This window comes from Brienomyrus brachyistius, chromosome 22 (genome assembly GCF_023856365.1).
Source record: "Brienomyrus brachyistius isolate T26 chromosome 22, BBRACH_0.4, whole genome shotgun sequence".
In the NCBI taxonomy this organism is placed as follows: Eukaryota; Metazoa; Chordata; class Actinopteri; order Osteoglossiformes; family Mormyridae; genus Brienomyrus; species Brienomyrus brachyistius.
Genome location: NC_064554.1, coordinates 6,682,246 through 6,707,051, shown reverse-complemented (window position 1 = coordinate 6,707,051; position 24,806 = coordinate 6,682,246). Strand labels below are relative to the sequence as shown.

General features: G+C 45.9%; 1 protein-coding gene across 4 annotated transcripts in view; it reads right to left on the bottom strand.

Annotated features, from left to right (window-relative positions):
• Window positions 1-24,806, bottom strand: part of axin1 (axin 1) — a 60,038-nt gene that overhangs the window by 10,901 nt on the left and 24,331 nt on the right. For 2 of the 4 annotated variants that reach the window (XM_048991604.1, XM_048991605.1), the window contains exons 3-5: window positions 14,862-15,830; window positions 2,819-2,959; window positions 394-490 (exon numbers count right to left, since the gene is read on the bottom strand). In XM_048991604.1, the coding sequence (XP_048847561.1) occupies window positions 394-490; window positions 2,819-2,959; window positions 14,862-15,739 (1,116 nt within the window). In that variant the 5' untranslated portion in view covers window positions 15,740-15,830. Of the gene's footprint in view, window positions 1-393; window positions 491-2,818; window positions 2,960-14,861; window positions 15,831-19,654; window positions 19,946-24,806 lie in introns of those variants that run through there. The other 2 variants (XM_048991603.1, XM_048991606.1) reach the window with 2 other exon arrangements.

Genomic DNA, 24,806 nt, shown 5'->3' with positions numbered 1-24,806 from the left:
CAGTCGTGAGAGGGGCGGTCAGGTGGCATGAAATGTGTCACAAAGCCCATATTTGCACAGCACACAGAAACGCCCACATTTCCATACAGACACATACGCACATATGCTAGCATACCCATCTCTGGGGGCTTTTAATGCTTTAACACAGGAGACAATCCCTGAACCTCACACCCAACAGAACAGCAAGCACACTCAGACACACACAGATGGTCAGAGAGGCAGACGGGCAGGCAGATAAACAGGCAGACAAACAGGAAAACAGAGAGACGGGCAGGCAGAGTGATAGCCAGACAAAAAGACAGGTACGCAGGCTGAAAGACAGGCAGAGAGACAGGCAGGCAGTGAGGCAGGTAGGGAGACAGGCAGGCAGACAGGTGTCCGCCATGTACCTACAGGAATATGAGGTAGTGGAACTCGTCCATTGGCCTTGGCGCTCTCCTGCATCTCGCGTCGGTGCTGCTTGCGGTAGCGGTACGGTGGGATCCCATCCCTGCAGCACAGAGGGACAGTGCTCACCTCAGTGCCTCAGTGAACAGCAGCGGTACTGGTGTCAACGCTCGCCAGGCCCTGCACTCCACAGCGCCAGGAACACACCAACATAGATGCTAAAGCGTTTGTCACAGCCTCGTTGGGCTCCGATTTTTCGCCCCCTGCCATGAAAGGGGGCAGAACAGCCCCCAGACTGCCTGACGAATGGCAGAAGCAGCCGGATGGAACTCAGGGTGGCTCAAGATATTTGGGGGCCATGGCTGCTGGTCCGAAGCCTCCCCCAGAGACAGATGACCCGCCCCCCCCCCCCCAAAACACTACACAGTACATACAGTGACAGATGTGGGTGAGCGGGGCTCTGGGCACACCCAGGCTATGAGATACCTGGCAGTATGCGGCCAGTAAGGGCTCCTTAAATCCGCGCGTCTCTGCTCTGCTGGGACTCCTTTGATGGCCCCGATGACCCACCCCCCCCCCCCGAATCTAAACGTCTGAACTCAGCCCCATAAAAAAAAATTTAAATAATAAAAAAAAAAACACACACACACACACACACACACACGCACACACACACACACAGTCCTGGGTGCCAAATCGTCCACTGGCACTCAAAGGAGACATCATTCCCGCTAAACGGGGTGGGGGGGCGGGGGGGTCATCTTGCTATTACAGCCAGAACCCAACAGAGAGCTAGGGAACCTTGCAAAAGCCAGCTGTCGATCAGTACATAATACATATTTTAATTTTATATTTTTGATTCTTTTTCACCAATAATTATTTGACAAAATCGGTGTGAATATTTTTTAACACAAATACGAATGTCAGTTCTATACATCTCTTTTGAAATAGTGGAAATAGGGGTGATAGACAAAAGCACTAATTAACAGAATCATGATTTTTACAGTTTAGAGAAAACCGAATATTATTAAGCACAAAGTGATCTTAGCCAATCACACTGTACTGAGGCTCAGCCTCGGAAATGTACATCCCGAGATTCTGGCCAGACATTTCAGGGGATTGTAATTTACCGCTCGGGTACAATTACAAGACTCCAGCAGTGGCTGCAGCCCAACATTAATTAGAAACAAGCAAATAGAATAATTCTTTAGACCAAGACGTCTGACACTGTAATATTTCCCTTGCATATAATGAATAAGGACAGATAATTGGTAGCTTAAACAGCAGGTCCAACATTTATATATCTGTTGGCTATTGCAAGTATGTCCTTCCCCATATTTAATACGACCCGCTTTCATCCACAATGCATGCACATTCCTCTTCAGCAGTTCATTTAAGAGAGAAACAAAAAAAATTATACATCTCCATGCTTCCAAATTACATGCGACGATCCCTCACAGAACCCAGTATAAACCTATATAATTAGCATAAGTGATGACGGCGATCAGCCCGGATGGTGACAGGAAGCAGGAGACGTTACACTCTCCCGGAACAGAGATGTGCTTAAACACGGTATCATCTGTGCACATGAACATAAAGCTGCAGTAGGTCTCGGCACCAATGTGCTTAAAGGGAAACATGGTAAGTATCCAACGGAAAAGCCGGAATGGTATCATGAAGCAGAAATTGTGGCGAAACGACTGAGGGTTCAATTCCACCCCTGAGTGACTCCGTCCTTATTACAGTCACCCCCCCGTTCACATTCACGAGGTGTTAAGGGGCGGAAGGTCCCAGCGAATGTGAAAATTCACGAATGATACCTCGGCACATCATTAGAAATGCAAAATTAATGGCACTGAAAAGTTTAAAATGCGAGACTCTACAGCCACAAAGACCGCCGACACGCGAGTGAGACTGGATGCAGAGACAAAAAGGCAAAGGCGTGCCCAAGCCAAGCTACAGTACGCACTTACGTGGACAAATACATAAGTAACACTTAATAACAACACAAATTGTGTTTTCCAACTCATTTTCAGTATTGTCCATACATTTTTGCGCATGTGTCTTGCAAGTTTCTGCGATCTCCTGACAAGCTTCAGAAATATTCCCATTGAATTGTTCACTTAAAATTGATTTATTGTAATTCGTGAATAACAGAAACCGTAAAAGAGGAATTTGTGCATCTCAAGGGGTGATTGTATATGGAGATGAATGTGGGGGGGGGGGGGGGGGGGGTTAAGTTAGCTTTCCTAAAATCACTCTCGAGGGGAAAAAGGCGACGGAGAGTGAAACACGATGATCCGATTTCTACGGCCATTGATGGCATCCTCCTCTCCCCCCACCCCCCCACCACCAACTTCAAGAGTCTGCTGACCGAATGTCTTCCGAAATGCCGAGGAGACCCGGTGAGCGGGGGCAGGCGAGGACTCACACGCTGCTGTCGGTCAGAGAGAGCGTATCGGCATCGCTGGACATGCTCTGCTGCTCGCTGTCGTTGGCACTGGTGGCGGGGGCGAGGGCGTAGCCCGTGTTCACATAGTACGGGTTGACGGGTTCCCTCCATGGCGCATGTCTGAGGACAGAACCGCAAGAGAAGACAGTCACACACACACAGAAACATGCTAAGAACGCAGTGCGTTCCACTGGGACGCCTGGTCAACAAGACAACGAGGGGTTAGGTACATGCGTCTCACCTTCTGACACCAAAAATCACAGCTTCCCTTTTAAGTAAACGTCTGCCAAAAGGTTGTTGTGTGTGGGGGGGGGGGGGTTCTAAATTAATTCCTCTTGGCAGCATCCAAGAGGTTTCCATCGCCGACTCGAAAGTCCGCTGCATATTGCTAAAACGGCTCCATTTGCATGAATAATGGATCTTGACAGGATTCCTCTCCTTCATCTCCAGGAGAAGCTTCCCAGAGGGGATCATGGAGCACGGTCGCTCTCCGGCGGCCTGGACATCACAGCGCATCGGACCAAAGGTGCGTGACCTTTTAACGTGCCAATCACACACCACAGCCAATCAGTGTAAAAACGCACCCACTGTCCACGAACCAGCACAGCACAACAAAGCTAGGAGTGTTTTTTTTTTTTTTTGACGGCCACAAATGACAGACGCAGACTTTGTGACATTGTCTGCCCATCTTAGCACAGCGACGCCGGACCATGTGGTGCATTCGCCGCCAGCCCCCCAGCCCCTGTTCAAGCAGACGAGTGGTGGCCTGGCGCTTTTAGCTTGGTGCCTGGCAGCTGTAACCCAGAATCTGCTTCCGGCACGGGACGCGTTCAGCAAGTCTCCCCCCGCCACGACTCGAGCGTGTGACGGAGCCTGGGGTGAGCCGATATGGTTGGCAAAATCTGAGAAACCAATGTCTTGTCCAGGGCGATGGAGACATTACATCAGTGAAAATAACTACTCACAATAAATCACATGTGTGGTCATTACCCAACACTGGGCTTCTCTTATTCAACATTTATTTCTTATTTGTTCAAAAATAAAGAAATCCAGCCACTACCCGGAGGACACACTGAACCGTGAGGTACGAACCATTCTTAAGGCACTAACTCCCTTTCTTCTGACGAAGCCCACGGTCTATCTGGCTCGCCCGCGATGCGCTTCGAGTTTACTTTCGATTGAGTAACTCGATCCACCTCGGGGATAACTCATGCATGATACACCTCGCTTTGGAGAGACGGCGAAGCCATTATAACCCAAAAAAAGGGGGCTTGTTTCCTTTACACATGGAAGAGATGGAGGATAAATTATTTTCCCAGGCAGTTTTAACAAGAGTGGAATAAAACCGAACATGCTTCAGCATCAAACTACCCTCCCCAACAGAGAGTTGAGCCAGGCAAAGCATTTTCCAATCTTGAATACCTACAGCAATCAAATGATGACAAACATCCGGAATCCACCAATTTCTTTATAACCTCCACTAATTTCATCACCCTGTAAGAGTCTTTAAAACCAACACGCATGACTGCAAAATACTGAAGTTATAGAATATAAAGCAACCACAGCTATGGCAACTTATTGCCCCCTAAGCTGAGTCTTCTCTGATTAGCCACGAAGCCACCTGACCTTCCAAAGACACCAAACCGATGTGTGAAGCACAGCCTTCACTAAGCTTCACTAACTAAAGCATTGCTTTGCTTACAGAAACAGGCTAAATCATAGCTAGCTTCACTGCCGCTGATAGAAACCCCAGCGGTCGGGGAGCTATATAGTTTTTTTTGAATGTCATTTTTATATGTGGAGAGGTGAACCCCACTTCTAGAGTAAAATTTCTTTCCACCATTAGAGGAAACAAGGCAGACCAGCATCATTAGGAAAAGCCAGAGAGAAACGTTTGCAGGTTAGACCCAAGCGGCGAGCCGACCAGTAAACCCGCTATCTCGATCACCCATCTCCACCACAGCCTATCTGATTATTCCACATCCTCCTTTAAAACGACTGTTTTTAATATTATCCCAGAATGAACAGAAACACTGAAAATGAAGCCATGTCTCATACATGGAGAGTAACAGTTTGTTCTATGCTATTCAGCGAGCATACGAAGGCTGGCAAAGGGCAGTGCTGTCAACCACATACATGTTAATTTTCCCTGTGCATCCTCTATCCAAGAAGACCTACAGCAATGACGCTAAGTTTACGAATGACGCGGCAAGACCACAGCGGCGAAAAACATGAAACGAGCGCTGCTGACCGAACCTTATTTTAAAATCGACGCCAGTTGCACGTCGAGGGCAGAAAGATTGGAGCTTTCCCTTCCTTTTGTCAGAAAATTTTTGAATAAAAAGGGTTTCCCCGTTCATGTAAAACTGGCTCTGAAAGTGCATGACCTTTAACGAAGACAGACGCGATTATGGCTTAGTTCGATGACGGTTTGTAATGGAACGAAACAGAAAGGTCGCACAATATTATATAAAAATAACGGCTATGCTAAATTAATGCTGCCATTCTTGCAAAATTTAAGTCCTATATGTCGAGACGAACGATGTGAGAACATTAAATGCAGGACAAGAACTAAAGCTAGACAAGTCCGTAAAAGAAAAGAAAATTAAAGATACTGAGGGGGGAATACTGTGTCACAGGAGCATGGTAAGGGAATTCAGAGGTGCCAGTATTAGAGAATCCAAACAACCCCTGAAGATTTGGATGCAGCCAGGACTTGAGTGACTCTACCAGAGCCCCCGACTAATTCCAACCATCAAATAACCCCCATATCAGTCGGAGACCCCCACACTGCTACAATGACTTTCAGATGCGTGCTAATTTTTGAAAATGGCAGCCACTTTCAGTCAGGAGATGTTGCAGGGGCTGAAACGTGGGTCCGGAGAGGACACAAACATTCCTTCTTCCGTGTTTTCACGCAAATACCCCTACAGAACCAAATACCAGGAAAACCTGTCAGGAACCAGCATTCCCCCTTACTGCGGAACCCCAGGAGCTGCTAAGCTAAGATCAACTTTGATATCAAGACAAAACAGTGAGCCGAAAAGTAGAGGTCTATGGAAGTTCTCTCATCACGCCAACTTCTGAAGTTCCCAGATTTCCACCACTTTTCACACAGTGTAAAATCCACTCATCTTTGTTTCGTACCACCAGCTGCAGACACTGTGGTAAAGGGAATATTGCAAGTTTGCAGGAACTTATAATCAAAACAGGTACAACTAAAGGAAGTGAAAGAGGGCGAGCGCATCGCGTCAGGAACGGCGCCACGACCAGAATGGTTCCTCCCTGGACCAAAAGACGCTGCGACATTGTCGGTTATATCTAAAGTTATGGAGACTTGATTCATTATTTATATACTCTCTCTCTAATGCCTATGATCCCTTAAAACGAAGCAGATCCTCACTGGCAACATCTGTCTCTGCAGCCTTAACTGCGATGGCCACTGCAGGACGAAAAAAAAAAAAGAGAGATAGCAGATTTCCAACGCAGCAGCAACAAAACATTGTCTTTGTTTATCTAGCAGAATAACCCAGCGGCCCTACAGTTGGCCAGGCCGTCGCAGCAAAGTGGCTCCTAAGCACACATTCCTTGGTCAATCTGTAATCCAGCTCCTCTTGAAATCACTGCCTGGGAGGCCCGTGAAATGCAAAAGCCCAGTCGAAGACCTCAGGAGCTCCAGAAAAACAACACAGCAAGCTTGTCTCTCAGCCCAACGTTGCTCTATTCAACGCTGGAATCTCCCTTCAAAACTACTGATCTGCCCACAAGTCCCAAACAGACCCCGACGCCAGTCTGCTCAAGCAGATTCCGAAGGAGCTGGCTGTCATTTTGACCCGACCCCACAACAAAAGTTAACGCACTACACCATCGTGATCCAAAATGAACCGAATAATTCTGAATTGCAAAGTTATTTCCAAGCATTTAGAAATAAGGCAGCCAGTGAGACAAATGCTCCTTTTACAAATTCTTGAGGGACAAAACATCCACAGCAAACCATCCATTTCATTTCTGCTTCTTCTCCCGCTACCACGTGCTACGGGCACATGTCAAAATTTAGGATTTTAAGATCTGCCATATACGAGCCAGCCACTGAGAAAATCAGAACTCCGTCAGACATTCGCACAAGGCCCAAAGGCACTGAGGAAGGAGGATTTGAAAGGGGCGTAAGAGAGCTGTTTGCCCACTCTCCTGCTGGTTTTTGGGCTCAAACTCCGCTCTTAACTGCCAGATCAAAATAATCACCGAGATCAAGCATCAAGCTTAGGTGCGAGTTAAAATGCATCCTGAAAATTCTGCAGCACTCCAGCACTAGGGCAAAATGACATACAATGATGAAGACTAACTTAGGCGGAACAAAAAAAAAAACACTTCCTTGCCTTACCCGGCGCAACCTCAACACTAATGCCCAGCCTATTCCATCTAAACAGCGATGATTAAATAAATTCCATACCATATAAATTCAGTAACCTCTAAAAAGCAGGAAGAGATCACGTTTCCGTATTTCATTTAGCATATAAGTCGCTAAACACCGAATTAGCTTGACCACGCTCATAAGAGCAGGTTAAGGACGACTTCCCAGAATCCCTGCAGTTGGATTGAAGCAGAACTACAATGGCAATTATTGCAGATTACCACCCCAACGCAAGGAAAAGCCACAAGGGTTCAGCAGGGAGTAGGAGGGGATATATGCCCTCAAGAGAGGTGATAAAGCTAAAGCTGGCTGTAAAGTTCTCTGGAAATCTCTGCATTTTTTTTTTATTAAACCCCTTATTTACCATTTGCACAAGTATGAGTACAGGTACAAGGGAATACTTTCCTTTGCCTATCCCATCTTGTTCTCCATGATAGACAGATAGGTGAGAGCAAGCTTTGGGGGGGGGGGGGGGGGGGGAGGTCACAGAACGGGGTCAGCCAACATGCGGCTGTTCTGGACCCGGGGGTTAAGGGGCTTGCTTAAGGGCACAAGGACACGTGATGATCCTGCCGAGCCGGGCCTTGAACCAGCAACCTTCCGATCAAAAGCACAGAGGCCTAGCCCATTGAGCCGGCTCTTGTCAGGCAGCTACATGGATGGATTGACCAAAGAATATCTAAGAACTGTGAACATGGCTTCTCATTAATTCAATGATGCTACTAGTAGGTTTTTCAAATTTAAGATCTGATTTAAGTATCTCTGTCTGACAGTGCTCCTTCTCATTAGATTCACATTTTAAGAGGTGTATGACCTCTTGGCAGCTGAACGGAAAGACTTGAAAATGTCATATTTGACCCTGGGAGTTTGTATTGAAGGAGTTGAGTTGAGATAGTTATATTTTCAGAATTTATTAGTTCAGATATGCTTCTTTCAACTGTATAAGTTTCATGCCCATTACTAACTATCTACACAGTCAACCACACCCCCGAAGTAGGGGGTCCTGTGGGGGATTTCTCACCTGTGACCATTTTCAGATGGCAATATATCAAAGAATAAATGGTTATTTAGAATGAATTTGCATCTGCTTACAGTATCTTCCTCAAATAACAAAAATATAGAAGAATATTGGATGTAGGTGTAGTGGTGACCCCACAGCAGGTCCATAGCTTTGAAGTGCTTCCCCTGAGCTTAATTTTAATGCCAGATTCTGAAAGAGCAGGGAAAAGTATACCAGGAGAGCAATTTTCAGTTCTCTAGCATGTTTAGAAGCGAAGATATGGCCTCCTGAATACTTTTACAAATGACATGTGCGATTCGCGAGTGCAAAAAAGGGGCGTGGCACCCAAATTTGAAAGGGCCATAACTTTGGTCTACATCAGAATTTTTCAATAAAACTTGGGGAATTTTCAGTGTTCTCTATAAAGATCAAAATACCAAGTTTTCTTCAAAATCAGGAATGATGCCCATGGAGCCCCTGGTTGATTTGGCATGGACTGACCCAAAGGGGTTATGATTTCTGCACCAAACTGAAGAAACCACTTAACAACCATAACGGTAAACAGTGGTAAAGGCGCGACTGAAACCAAGAAATGGAGGGTAGGCCTCCTTCCAGAGGAGACCACAGTACAGGTGGAAATGCAGGCCGCATGATTCTACAGGCCTTAAACTGACTTTTGAAGAGGGCAAAGTAAAGGGAAGTTTTAAAAATTCATGTGACCTGTACAGGGAGGCTTCTGATACTGCTCATATGGACACGCATCTCACACAGCCGACGGGAATGAGGTCCATCTGACCGCCGAACGCTTATAGCCTCTAGATTTTGGGTGTTTAAGAATATGATTATTTGACCATGTTTGGCTTCTCACGCACCCATTTTACATCATTTACTGTTACCCATTATTAATATTGCTATTTTTTATTATATATTTCATACTGTCTTTATGAAAATGAAATAAACTATATGTAGAAATGCACAACAGATTGGTTAAAATACCAAAAATGCAATACAATTAAAGCTTTATCAATATTCAAAGTTATGAGTACTAGAGCTACTACTGAAATGACGGTAATGATTTAAATCGGACGATCGGCCGTTTTCCGTAGTGGAGGGTTTGAAATAGCTCATTCACAGCCTAAGAGGTCTGAAAGTACTGGCCTGAGAAGTTCTTATAATTAATTATGAAATTTGGCCAGTAGATCGGTCGTCCGTTTCCCGCAGAAAACGTCATCCTGCTAAGCTGTGCCAGAACACTCAGAAGGTTTCACCACATTTCTTTGGGGATAAAATGAATATGCAACTTTCAGTTTCTCTTACTGTGCTGCATTGTAACTCACAATGCTGTATTTAAACCCGTCTTGAGTGGATTTAAAAGGATAGGTTGTTTTTTTGTAAGAGTAACAGACCTGAACGTGTAGTGCGTTCTTTTTTACTTTTACTTGAGTAGTATTTTCCTGGACAACTTACTCGAGTAACATTTTGGTGTGGCGTCTATACTTTTACTTAAGTATGAAAATTGTGTACTATTTTCACCACTGTTCCTCCCAGCATTCTGGGCACCTGTCTCCATTTTTGTGCAGACCTGACGTACAGAAGTATCAATGCACAGTCCACGTGCGAAGCGTGATCCAGCTCGGAGACACACACGCAGACCTTGTCCTCAGAAAGCTCATCCTGCTTTACAGCCATCATTGTAAAAGGTCATTTAGTTTATGTGCTGCAATTTAACTGGGGGGGGGGGCAGAAATCTCCCTGTCAAGACACCAAAGGAAATACAGGCTTAAATGTCTTATGATATCTTATATTAAGATATACCCTTGAATCTGACCTCATGTGTAGCGTATCGCCCAATCCTTTTACACAATAATATTTACTTTCAGCTGTTCATCTGACATTTTCCTCCAGAGAATTACAATAAGTGTCTCTCCTGAGAGGAAAAACGCATTGGGAAGCCCAGCCCGGTGCCTGGCATCAAGCACTACCCAACGCCAAGTCCATTAGCGTGACGCAAGTTTTTAAGTCAGTGACAGAGAACGCGAAAGCATTAAAACATCTCATCGGAGCCGTTAAGATTTTCGACGACATGTCAGAGCCTCTTTTAAGCTGCCACTCGTGATGACGAGCGTTTTAAAGCTAAACGGAAGAGAAATGGGATGCTGGCACTGAACCTAGGGAGATACGTTTATTTTATACACATCAATGCGACTCATTTCTTAGACCAAGAAAATTCTGCTTATGAAGCAATAAAAAAAAATAATCTGACATGTCTAGATAAACCAGCAAAAAAAATTCCTTTTTCTTTCTCTTCAGAGGGATCGAAGCGACCACTTGCAAAAAAACTACATTTAATTACGTGTAATAAACTAAATAGGGGCTGGAAGCAAGGCTGTTTTTTCCTTGTACAAAGTGTCCAATGTCCAGTTATGCCACAGAATGCATTTACTCTTAGCTTGAGAATGAGGCATTTACTCAAACGTGCTCCAATCAAAACATCCCATTCGAAATTTCCTGGCTTCTGGAAATTTTGGTCGGGAAAGTCGACATATGACTAATGTAAAATTTAGCTAAACAAAAACCTCAAAGGCCAAACCTAAAGACATGTTTAAAAATGAACATCTTTTTTGTTATTCCTGCCAACTGATTCACCTAATAAAATAATAATCAGAAAACTAATTACTAATTACTGCCCGATTGCATCCGGAGGCATAGAAAGGAGACAGACGTCGGATTTCCATAACGGCACTTTGCGGCACATAGCGAAATTCAGTCTTTTGGTTTTATCCCCCATAAACTTTTATTTTCATTAGCTTGACGGTTACAATGAAGTTATCCGAAAATAACTGTTACTGTTTCACACCCCGTTCTGATATGTAGAATGACCCAGAACCTGTGTACGATACAATTGTAGCACAGAGCACGGACTCAAGCAGAGGCGAAGCACGCATTTCCGCAGTGTGCGAGAACGCCACGTTTTAATCCTTTTCCATATTTGGGGACGGGGTTTCAGTCATCAACGAACGTCGAGATTCCGAAACAGCCATACCGATAACTGGGTCACACTCAGGGGCAGAAGGCCCAGGGCGATCGATCGCCGGCTGGCGGAACAGCGGCCACCGGCGCCAAGCGTTCGAGGAGCCCGTCTCGAAGATGCCGCATTCGAGCTTCCTGTCGATTAATCCAGCCGCTGAAATCCACACTCCTCTCCAGTAGCGGCAAAGACAAAAAAAAAAAACACAGGATAAATATAGAAACTGGAGATGACGTATCAAAAGAAACGGGAGGAAAATAATAACTCAAAAAAACGTGAGTGGGAGCTTCAGCGATGTGGTAACAAGGCTTTGTAATCGTCTACGAGGACAACCAAAGGCGAGCGAGCCGAAGGAGCCGAGGCCTATCCCAGTTTCATAGGCATGACTCTCTTATGTTGTCACAAAGAAGTTCAGTGTACCTCGTGGGACACAGGATAGCTGTTTCTTTCACCATTTCTGCTTATCCCAAATTCGCCAGCTGCCAAGCTTAGCACACACCCCACCAGAACACTACAATTACTACCGCTTCTTATGATAGTATATGATTAGGTGATTAACTGACATTTCTATCCAAAGCTATTTAAAAGTACCCGCTTGTTCAGATTAATCATTTACCGGAGCAGCTCAGGTTAAGTACTTTGCTCGAAGAGTAGAACAGCAAGCCGCACTTGGGACTTTAAACCAGCAACCTTCGGATTACAAATCTGCACCCAGCAAGTTAGGAATTGTGCTATTAAGGGGGGAGCTATAATTGGTGCAGGTTTGAAACCAGCCACCTAGAGAAAGGATTACTAGTCTATGTCCTTAATCGTTATGTTATACACTGGGTATAGGTGCCTTCGCCAGCAGCCTGCTTCTGTTTCAATCTGGAGACTCTATCAAGCGATACAACAACTGGAAGAGGAAAAGAACTGCTTCGTGGATTTCCCAGGGCCTTAAGTCCAAAGAAGACCGGTGGCCGGCTAGCTAACCAGAGGACTTGATTAAGTATCCGAAAGAAATATATCGTAAAGCGGTACACTTTTAGTGTATAAAATTGTAACATATCAAAAATGACATTTGGGATTTTTCTGCTCGATGACATCATGAAGGGAATTATACAGGATGAGCCAGTGATGGATCAGCCATCTCATCGCACGTCGCAAATGAAATAAAACCGCGGCTGAAGCACTTTGAGAAAGAGCTTCTTGAGACTAACAATGATGTCCCCTCATACCTATTAAATGAGAAGGAGGAGGAAGAGAAAGCATTCTGAAGGCAAAAAGTGATGTAACTGCAGTTGCGCCTGTCAGCACGAGCCTCCCATTTAAAACCCAGTATGCCCCTTTTGAGCTCCTGAGGAAAAAAAAAACAGCATGGATCCAGGAACACTTCCTGAAGCCTGTCAACGGAGCAGAAGAGTTTACCATGAAACACAGAGCCAGAGGAGCGGGGAGGCTCCTAATGCTACAGCCGCTTCCTATACCGTTTGTTTTCCTTGTTATAAAAGTGCCAAAGCAAGGAAGAGAATTTCGTAAGATGCGCTGTAGCAGGGCCAGCAGTTAATTACTCTCTCATACTGCTAGAAGCTCTAAGGTGTTTCAAACACTTAAGCACCAAGAAAGCAACCAACTTTCAGTCAGGAAGGTGCAAATGAACTCTGATAATCCCAACGTGCTACAGACAGATCGATTTGTCAGCAAAAGGCTCGACGTCAAAACTGAAGCAGCCGGCCTTGCCGCAGCATTAACACGTCGCGCTGCGGACCGTTACAAACACCTTGACTGAACGGTAGCGAACGGCACCACACATCGTCTTCACCTAGTCGAGGCAGATTGATGCAGACCAGTCATCAGGGTCGCAGTGTTAAAACACAACCTAAGGGGCAGAACCGGGGAGCGAAATTGATTTAACCTGACTAGCCATGGCAGGACTTTGGCCACGCACCACACAAAGCCTTGGGGTTTGAATCCTGGAGGCACTTCAGTGGTCTCTTGCACTCCAAAACCATACATCACATCTATAACTGCCTTTAGTGTGTCTGCACCCTAAAGCGGTATTCTGTCCAGGGTGTCTCCTGCCTTGTGTCCTGAGATAGACTGGCATTCTGTCCAGGGTGTCTCCTGCCTTGTGTCCTGAGATAGACTGGCATTCTGTCCAGGGTGTCTCCTGCCTTGTGCCCTGAGATAGACTGGCATTCTGTCCAGGGTGTCTCCTGCCTTGTGTCCTGAGATAGACTGGCATTCTGTCCAGGGTGTCTCCTGCCTTGTGTCCTATGATAGACTGGCATCCTGTCCAGGGTGTCTCCTGCCTTGTGCCCTGAGATAGACTGGCATCCTGTCCAGGGTGTCTCCTGCCTTGTGCCCTGAGATAGACTGGCATCCTGTCCAGGGTGTCTCCTGCCTTGTGCCCTGAGATAGACTGGCATCCTGTCCAGGGTGTCTCCTGCCTTGTGCCCTGAGATAGACTGGCATCCTGTCCAGGGTGTCTCCTGCCTTGTGCCCTGAGATAGACTGGCATCCTGTCCAGGGTGTCTCCTGCCTTGTGCCCTGAGATAGACTGGCATCCTGTCCAGGGTGTCTCCTGCCTTGTGCCCTGAGATAGACTGGCATTCTGTCCAGGGTGTCTCCTGCCTTGTGCCCTGAGATAGACTGGCATTCTGTCCAGGGTGTCTCCTGCCTTGTGCCCTGAGATAGACTGGCGTTCTGTCCAGGGTGTCTCCTGCCTTGTGCCCTGAGATAGACTGGCGTTCTGTCCAGGGTGTCTCCTGCCTTGTGCCCTGAGATAGACTGGCATTCCATCCAGGGTGTCTCCTGCCTTGTGCCCTGAGATAATCCTGGATGGGACGGCAGTCTATGCTCCAGGCTCACCATGAGTTCAAACCCACTGTCCAAAAATCCATGAAAGAACGTGACTAGCAGCCTATCGACTGGGATGAAAGCTACATCCAGAACATCACCCATTCACACTATTTAACACTATTTAATAAATGCAGATAATGTCATATCAGTCGGCAAAGGAGAAGCTGATTCTGAGAACATTCTGGAACGGTCACTGCACAAAAAAGGAATAAAGAAATTAAAACCATCCCTTTGATGATGAACAGCTCACTGTCACTGAGTCAAAGTGAAACCCTCATTTTCAGCTCATTAAATCAGTGGTGCTAAGCTCATCCTATGGAAATCTTTCCTCTATTTTTACGTGAAAGTACCTGCAGAATGTGTGTTTGTGTGTGTGTGCGTGCGTGAGTGTGTGTGGGGGGGGGGAGGGCACAAACAGCCATCGCCCCCACCTGGCAGAGACCGGCAATGAGACTCCTGCGACCTGCCACAGCCGCACCGGCAAAGCCGCAGCCACTTGAAAGGCGCCGGCCCACACGGCACACGCTTCTCATCCCTTGCAGCCCGCTGTACTCCGGCTCAGAAATTCTTTTGATCCTGCTGCAGTATAAATCTTCACTCGGCACTCAAATCATTTGGGAGGCAGCCGAAAAAATAAAATAAAATAACAAGCCGGGTTCTGATTCACCTCGTGTACGAGAGATCAGCCCCGAAAAAAAGGGAGGAGGATTTGGTGAAAGCCAAGACCACCATAAGGGTTTACCTGTACTCCTGGCTCTCTTGGTACCGCTTGCTGGGAACCACCCGTTGCGAGGCAGTCTCCATCAGAAGCTTCTGCGTTAGCCGATTACTAGGGGTCTGGTCGCATGGGGGCTCCACCTCCGGATCTTGCTCACAACGCCACTCCTCATCCTCGTTCAGTGTTGGCAAGTATCCCGGCAAAACCTTCCCATTCCCCGACACAGAACTCTGGTCGCTAAACAACTTGGGGCTCTCGCCGCCTGTCCTGGTATATTCCAAATAGATGTCCGACTTGAGGAATAGAGGGTACGTGTTCTCCTCCATCATGGTCTGGATTTCAGTCTGGGCCTGGTCAAACATGGCGGAGTCGATATGCATCTTCGCCACGCAGTCCTTGATGAAGCTCTTGGTGGCCGGCTTGATCTGTCGTGATACGATGCCATTGTTGTCCAGGATGTACTTCTTGTAGATGGCCTTCGCCAGCTTCAGCTTCTTCTCTTCATTGCCTTCACTGGCCTCCAGCTTGCGGAAGCCGCTGCAGGCGAACCAGAAGTCCAGCAAGTCGGCGCACTCCTCTTGCTTGAGGAACGTCATGAAGAGGTGGATCCCATCCTGGTCGTCCAGGAGCGAGTGCAGGGATTCGGCCCATTTCAGGTAGGGTGGCGTCGGAGAGGCACTGCCCTCCGGTTCATAGCCCAGGTCTAGATCGGGCCGCCGGGGGGTGGCCGTCGATGCCTCGTTCTTGAGGCCATCTCTGGAGGCCGAGTAGAAGCCGTGGTTGTACAGTCGCACGTCGCTGGACACCAACTTGCCCTCTTCCCCCGGGACAGGCGGCCTCGGGGCATCTTCAGTGAAGCTGCCCCCCAGGTCCACCGGCAACCCCTTCTCTCTCACGCTCATGCTCGTGACGTCTACGTGCCCAGTCCCTGTTCGGCCAGAACTTCAAAACGATCGAATCCAGATTCCCACTAATGCTGCCGAAGAATTCCTCCTGAAAAGAAGAAAGACAAGAGGGTTCATCACACACGGTTTTCACTGAAACTCTGAGCGGCTCTGGGGAAACAAGATCGCATCAGGTAAGTCCCTTCCATTGGGGTAGACCGTACTCTCAACCATGCTCATACTTACAGCCCAAGGAACCAAAAATGGGCTGAGAGCCAGGCAAGGGCCTCGGATCAAATCAAAATTTTCACTTTATTATCATTACTGCGATTGCCAATTCATGAGAGAGGCCGCAAAAATGAAATATTGAACGTATCCCAGAACACGATCCTCATTAATACCAGGCACAAGGACTTGAGGTACGTCCAGCTTCATTCTTTGAAGATACAGAATCGCCGTAGGGAGTGCTTCAGTGCGATTTAGGGAGGCGTGTGCAAATCAACCGGTAGGATAAAAATTTTTTTTAATAAAATACAGCACAGAAGCGATGTCATTCCACATCACAGCTCTTCGGCACTGAGCATGTGCAGAAAAACAAAGCGAACAGACAACAATACTCAACACAGAGCCAGAAACATCACTGCTGCAATTGTTTCCACAACAACTATATTGATCCACCAATTTTAAGACGGCACACGTAGCTACCACGGACTAAGAAGTTACTTTTAAAAAAAATTAACAAAATGATGGTTGTGTGGGTACTGCACACATCCCGGTTTCACAAAACGTCCTTTGTTAATAGAACGAAAACCCATGAAAGATTGCAATTCATCATCCGTTCACAGCATCCAAAAATATATAACAGTGAGCATCTCGACGACACAACTGCCAAGTAAAGTACAAACATCACAGTAATAAGAACCCAGGTTCCCAGAGGCACGAGGTCTTGATAAGACTTCAGAGAAGAAAAAGAAAGCAAAGATAACACAGCCATAATCCAGAAACTCAAACGTCTGTCATTCTGACATATCTTAGGGTCATAATGAAAATAATTACTTAACAACCACAATTATGTAATTTTGGACAGGCACATACTGTATATCAGATTCAGGGACCAATTATTTACATTATAAAACACCCTCATTCTTTTTTTAAATCCATCCTGGGTGGATAAATTTTATGTGGGGTACGCAAGCTATTTTTATGTAGTCCACCAGCTAACAAAGCACAAAGACAGAATCCAGATCTGGAGCCATAGGCACCTGGATTTCCAACGTCTGCCTGTTCCCAAAGCCGGCGTCGGACCACAGGGTGAGACAGACATCCCACACTCAACGGCACGCGAGCACCCTGCCGCTCGCAACGTAGGAAACCCGGGACCAGAGCCGAAGAGAGGCCCTCGACGAGAGACGCGTAGCCAGAGCTGGACATTTTCAAGGTTAAAAAAAGACAGGAGAAGGACTGAGGAGCAGCCATGACTGTGACGAAGGGAGTGTGTGTGCAGACACACCAACTGATAACATCAGCAGATGACCTTGGCTGAAATATTTCAGCTCCTGCTGTGCATGTTGGGGGGGGGGGGGGGGGGGGGGGGGAGGTGGTGGACAGGGACTTGATTGTGTGCCACGCCACAGGTGGAGAAACCCGGGGAGGGGGGGGAGGTACGATGGAAGAAGGAAGCAGATTTTACGCTTCATCTTCAACTGTTAAACCTGCACCCTCAGCAGCTGACCCGCCAATACGTTAGGATGGCCAGTTGACCATAACTAATAGAAAACAGGGGAGATACGTAGGACTGTATGACGTCTGCAGCCCCATGCAGATGGAGCATAGCGATGGAGTCAATGAGGAGAGACTGCGCATCATGCTGCGGCAGATTTATACAAAACCATCAGGGCAGTAATCACAGCCAGGTCTAACACACAATCCCAGATGGCACCTTCTGACATTTGGTCCTGTTCTTGTGGAACCAGCCACAATACAATATAATATTCAGCTCCCTTCGAATACTCTCTTGATGAGCTTCAGCCAACAAAGTATCAGGTCCAAATCCCCCAACCAGCTCTGCTCTTCTTGCAACTCTCAACAAGTGCACTTTCGTGAGACCAAAGGGGCTTCATCTACTGTGAAAGATCTCATCTGTGCTAGACCCTAGTAGGCTAAACAGCTGGTGGAAGGGAGGGAGTTGCCAAGCCAACAGGTCTGCGACCATTCAACCTCACAAACACCTCGCAACACAGGGACACTGTAAAGACCAGTATGTCTCCTTCAAAGATCAGTTATTCAGTTGTGAATAATAAACCTCATAGGTCTCATCCGTTCAATAACTATATTGAAATTTAACTACAAAACACAAGTATGTATCCTACAACAATGCTTTCGAATCAAGCTGTAATGTCTCTCAGATGCCTTGAGTGTTTCTCACGGGTGTTGTTAAGGTGGATGCTGAAGGAGAATACGTACAATAAAAAAATATTGCATGCACCAGACGCATACACTATACAACATTTCACGTCATCTAAACACCAATAAGACCCAAATCCAAAAAATGCCGAGGATATTTTTACTTTTTAACAAAGACAGACCAAATCTGATGGTACATACACTTCCGAAATATTTCACCAAGTAGTTGCATATTGTAGAGTTTATAAGTTAAAAATTTTATAACTGGCTGGAGACAGAAGCCTTTTATTGAGGGGAAAAAAATCTTTTGGGAATATCGCGACTTTAAATAAACATGCAGACGCTGTTGTGCACGACGAAGTAATGCAGAAATACTTGCATAAATATTTATAGAGACTACAGGAACTGAGCCATTGTGAAAAGATGGTTATTTACAAAAACATTACCAAGTAAAATCAGAAGCACAGCGCCCAACGGAAGGAGATCTCCTTAAGTTAAAACAATAAATATTAAGTCGGCTTGAGAGACTGTTTGCTGGAAATACGTTGTGTCTTCATCACACCGACAAATATCCCTGCACTAGCCGGACACTTTTATTAGAGACTTTACGTTGTCGATCCATCTTACTAAACGCCAGCTTAAAAATGCAAAAAGGGTCTAAAAATGTTTAAAATAGCCCAGCCCGGGTGCGTGCGGATTTTCAAGTTATGTGTAGATGGCAAATGGTAGCTCGCTACAACACGATCGCGTAAGATCCAAGTTTGCATTAGCTAGCTTGCTAGGTAACTGCTTCGGGTGGGGGGAAAAGAGGGGCTGGCAAAACGAGGTTTCCTGGTACTGCTTTAATTTAAGCCCGACGACCGGCTCAGTTACGGCTATCAGACTGTAAACACGTAGCTAACTTACTCCTCTAATAACCAGTCGCCTGTACATGTATTACATACATGCTAGGCGAGCGATCTAGCCTTCAGATCCCTTGTAAATAAAGGATCTGCATGCAGGCCGATGCGTTTCAGCACGGGGCGATTGAGTTTGCTGGCTGACTGTAGTATTATGACACCCCCTCCACCACCACCACCTCTTGCCTGCCCTCGCCGGCTGCTTTGAAGTAAGCCCCACATTCATTGCATTCATGTCTTGGCCTCTCGGAGTCTCTACAGCAGAAGCGGATGGGGGGGAGGGGAAGCCGTAACAAACTCAGCACACACATGCATATACACACATACATGCTTACATACATACATGCAATACAGCCGGCCAGGCCCTTCCTCAGCCGACTAGTGCCCTGCAACTTTAAAACATTCGCGATCGCGGAGAGGCATTATGGAGGACGGCTGTTGGTAGCCTCGATCGCCACACAACGAGCCTCCCTCGAAGTGTAATATCGCACGATCGGGCGATCCGGCTCGATCCTACGATTGATTCAAACGCGACGCAAAGCAAAGGCACGTTTAATCCCCGGGCCACCGCAATCCTATACCCGAGCTGGAAGAAAGGAGAGGAGGGGTGTAAAAAAGTTTCGTACTTTACCTGTGAAAGCCTGCTCCCCGTTTTCGAGTGCATCGGGAATATCGGTGTATGCAGCTCGCCGCGAATCGTGTCATAGGAGCGAGTTGCAACAGTTTTAAAAATAACAAAGAAAACAACCCGTTCTTCTCCACCTCCCCATGGCTGTCTCTCACTCTCTTATTCCGACTCCGTGTGTGTGAGAGTGTGTATGTATATGTGTGCCGGACGGGAGATGCTGTACAGCGCCACGCTCGTCCGAGAAAACACACTGCCGCCCGGAAAGGGGGAGGGAGAGTGAGTGAGTGTGTGTGTGATAGAGAGAGAGAGAGAGAGAGAGAATTCTAAATGGTGTGCAACGTAGAGGAGAGACGGGGGCGCTTTTGTAGGCGAAAAAAATGTCACATATTGTAACACAGCAAGCCTCGTATTTCCGAAAAGCAGGGAGGGACGGAGTGATGTTTCTGTTTAGTTAGAAGCGGTGGACGAAATGCTGTAATCTCTTGTTAATCCCGTGCATTGGCGCACACATATGCTATATGATAGTATATTTGACATTGCGGTTAAATATGATCAGTTTGGACTGAGGTGGGTAATTCCGAATTAAAACTGAGACGGTAATAGAACATCATTGGCAATGTTTATTTATCTATTTATTTAAATGCTTTGCTTCCTCTAATGGTGTTTTAAATTGTTTGCTTAATTGTCTATTTATTTAAATGACGCGCGCATGCATGTTTTGCATTTACCAAGAAAGAGAACAATGTTACTTAAGTTGAATCTTTGCAGCCTCGTACCATTTGCATCCGTCTTTCCGCTCAGTTTCTGGTGGCGGGCCTAATCCCAATCAATTCAGCTGTGCATATTGTTTCTATTATGCTTGTATTTTGCAACAAGACCGCATTGATCCGTTTCTACTTCAGAATAAAGAGCTGCACTTTCGCCTCCTAAATAAGCAGCAAATGCAGCGATTCCGGATGGTCAAATTCCCGAGGCATTCTGTAACAACGGCTCTGATTGTTTTTTCTTTCTTTCTTTTTTTCTTTGGGAAATAATTGCATCACACGTTTGGCTCAATACTAGGCAGCGGTCCACGTTTTTCCAGCGGAGTCTGCGTGTGGCGGAATGCCTCCGCTGTTCGTAAAACGGCGCAGACAAAGACGCCAAAACGACCTGTGGCTAAACCCCATTACCCCTTTAGCCAAAAGCAACCTCGGGGGAAAAAAAAAGAAACTTAAAGGCGGTCTCGCTGAAAACAGTGTAAGCAAAAGGCTTCAGATCTGAGCAGCTACATTGTGTGTGAGCGCCCTTTGGAGACACACACACGTATCTGCCTTTGAAAGTCTTCCTGATACACACACGTATCTGCTTCTGAAAGTCTTCCTGAGTGTGAAGATGACAAAGAATTTATACCCGCCCATATTTAATAAGTGGAGAAATGTTTGGATTTTTCCAAACATCTAGTAGGAAAAAAACTACTATTGTAAGTGTGTGTGTGTATGTATGTGTGTATATATATATATATATATATATATATATATATATATATATATATATATATATATATAATTTTACAAAAGGTTAAAGAATTGCAAGAATTTCATATCTTAGTTTATCACACTTAAATGTATATTTTGTTTTAAAGAAAAAATTAGTTTTAGTAATAATATATTTATAGATATATTATGGTATAGCTTAGCCAATTTAAATAATTTAACTCTGCAATTAAAATACCCCAAACCTTGTGTCCAGAGTACGTCCTATCTAGTTATTCTGAAATTTGGTCTGCCATTATATAAAACAGCACAAGTCCAGGTTATGTCATGGGTTCCTGCATTTCAAATGCGAATCTATTCCTGTGCTAGAAAAACAGATACAGAGGACTAGCCATAAAGTCAGAACTTTGTACTAAAAGGGGTCTCGGGATAAACTCTCTGCCTTATCACCAAACATTCTGTGTGCTACTTGCTTAAAGCAGAATCAGCACTATTAATATTTATCATGGCGTTCTGCTTTATGCCTATAACTTAAAAACAATCTGACAAAAAACTGCAGCTTTCAGACACTGCAGGTCCTTTGCATAATTTTTGTTTTCAAGACAGCGCTGTGCATACTAAGCGAACGTTTTCCTATTTTAATTTTGTAAACTATTGTAGCCTGGCTTTGCGTGTACTCCATGAGGAGCAGCTGGACGGTTTATAAGGCAGGAGTGAAGAAAAATGGCTTGTAAAGAATGTGCCGAAATAGACGGGGTGATATTACAGCTTGACATGAGCCCTCACAGCTTTGGTTGTCTTTTAGTGCAGTGAAATGCCAGAATTATTCATTAACCGAGAGCTAAGGGGCAGCCACCTGGTCCTCGAGTGCCATTGCAATCGGTGCCAAAAGCGAGGGAGGAAGTCCCTGTCTCACTTCGGCATGTACCCTCAGATCCCCACAGACAGAAAAAGATGTGCAGGCAGAGCAGATAAGCATTTTTTCTTTTTCCTGAAACATCAAGTCACTCAGACCTGGAAGAGTCTACTCTATGCAACTTGCTAGAAAGTTCTACAGCACAAGCGCACCGTTTCGGTTTGACGGGAGAGCCGACGTGATTCGCTGCGGCTATCACCCGCATGTCGTGATATCACGCCGCTGCGGATTCCATTTCCTCTAACTCTGAGAGTTTGCCATAGATATTTCTCTCCATAATGATTCTTAAAATGTCTCTATCACGAAGCCTCATCTCTATGGCGGCAGTCATAAGATGACAGGCCATGAAAACCACAAATGAATGTGCAACATGGCTTGCTGGTGCTGCTCTGGAGTATATTGGACACACCGGACTCTCCAAGCTTCGCCAGCGTCTTGGGCGTAGAGAAATCATTTCCGAGCCAGGCTACGAAACCTGATCATCTAATGGTGGACAGGCACACCTTACGATGGAATCATTTTGACGTGTTGCTAGAAACCAAGAAGAATACATTAGAATCTTTCAGAAGCATTGAGTGTGCAGCTTCCCCCGTTCGGAATTTTTCACTATGCAGTGGATTGTAAGCGAGTTCTCTGTGCATTAAGATCAGTTCAACAAGGGTCTGTTTAATATTTAACTTTATTGAGGAGTGCCGACGATAACATTCGTTTAATGAAGTCTGAAGACTGCTGTCCAATTCTGCACTTTTCTGTTACCGTACTGCCTACATCCGTAAGGGACTTGAGAACAGCAGAGGCCTTGTGAATCTTTTCATAAGTGGCAGATAACATTAATAAAACCGAAGCACGTTATGTGTAGACCCCATCTTTCAAAAAGAGCATAAGATAAAGGCCAGCTTTCACTTCTAGGGAAGGAGTTTGTAATCTAAGGATCGCTGACGTTTAGCTTCATGTGGCTGTGCTGCACTCCCCACATGTTACCAGGTCTTAAAAAAAATGTAACAATTCTGCCACGGGTCAATTGATACCGAGACGTAACATCCTGCCTTCTCGCCCATCACCTGTGATGACCCTGTTGGCATGCAAATGTTAAATCAGAAAAGCGTACCATGACAAGGGGCATGTGCCCAGGAGCGATGAGCAGTCTTCAGAAAAAGAAAACATTTTACCAAGCGTTGGCAAAGCTGAAAGGGCAGTATAAGACGAGGTCACAGATCTCTGCAGAGACCAGCAGCGGGGAATTGAGTTAAGCAGAAGATGACTGTCTAACGATGAGTATTACAGCAGGAGAGAATGACTAATATTGTTCTTTGGTTCGGCTTCGCAAGAAGCAGTTCAGCTTGGTTCATTAGAATTAAATTTTAAAAGATACTTCGGCTGAAGTGTTCATCCGTTTGGGCAAAGATTTTGCCATTTGTGTTTTTCTTTACTAAAAAAAAATGTGCAATATTTCTACTTCTGTGTGTCTTCAAATGGTTGTGTAGAGGGAAAATGAACAGCAGCCTGATTTGCATAAGGCTAGAGGTTTTCTCGTCAACATTACTCATCCTCTAATTTCCTTGAACCTCAACCTCAACCCTGACCTCGGTCCTCTTCTGAAAAACCTTACCTGTGCATTTATTTATACTGACATGCATTTCCAGTAACTACCTTTTTAATTTCATACTGCAGAGTCTTTAAAGCACTCTATGAAGTCATTTAAAGTGTATTCATTGCCTACAGGAAAAAAAAAAGACGAAAAATTCTTGACTTTCTGTATATTAAAAAGGAGACAAGATAAGTTGGCTGAACGCAAAGGAGATCGCAATCCTGGCGTAGTGGTTCTGCCTTGGGCTGGTTCTCAAAGCCTCCTTTGTACCTGCTGCTTAGCCAGTTTTCTGTGATTAAAGACGCTCAAGAAACAAAACAGTCGGCTGGATGAAAAAAAAACCTGAAAGCTTTCCGTGCGCGCCTGCCTCGGGTTCAAGTTGCCGGCTTTATCAGCCCCAGAGAAGCGCCGGGCGAGGCAGAAAGATGCACTATCATCAAACGCACGCGCATCACCGTGGCGACGGAATGCGCTTACATCATATCTCCCGGTCCGATCGACCCGCTGCCGGTGCTGCCTGTAAGGGCTGGGCCCTCCCGGACGTACCGCAGCACCTCGCCTCCGCCAAGGCTCCTCTCTCGGCTTCCTAGAAGATACGCATCTTGGACTAGACCCCCCCCTCTTAAGATCGAGAAGCACAAGGGCCTGAGATTGTGTAGGTGGACCCTGGCATCTCTGAGACGATCTTTGAAGCAGCTACTGCAAATCTGCTCTAGCTTACTGGCCGATTCCCGGTCTCTTTTTACGGACCAGGCTCTGGCCGTTATGCCGGGGACATGCTGCGACATTTCACCAGAATTCGGTTATTCTTTTTACAGATTATCCCATGTGAATAAAAGCTACCGTAAAAAACATTCCAACATATTATACCTCCCTGGCAATAATTCGTATCCCAACAAAAACTTTCAGGCTCCTTTGACTCCTGCTTCGTTCGCCGCCTGTAGAGGAAGCCGTGTGTATTTTGAGCGCATTTCAAATGCGTGTCTGCATGCATGTGAACAGTCGCCGCTTCCCAGAGTGCGGGCATATCTGCAGTTTATCTGCCAGCTGTATGCGTCCCAGTTCGCATCTCACCGCTGAACGCCGCGCTGCGCTCAGGGTTCAGTAGATCGCTTCAAGTGATATGTTGCGTTCAGGGGTGACCGGAACCCTATTCTCGATGTGCATTTCCACACC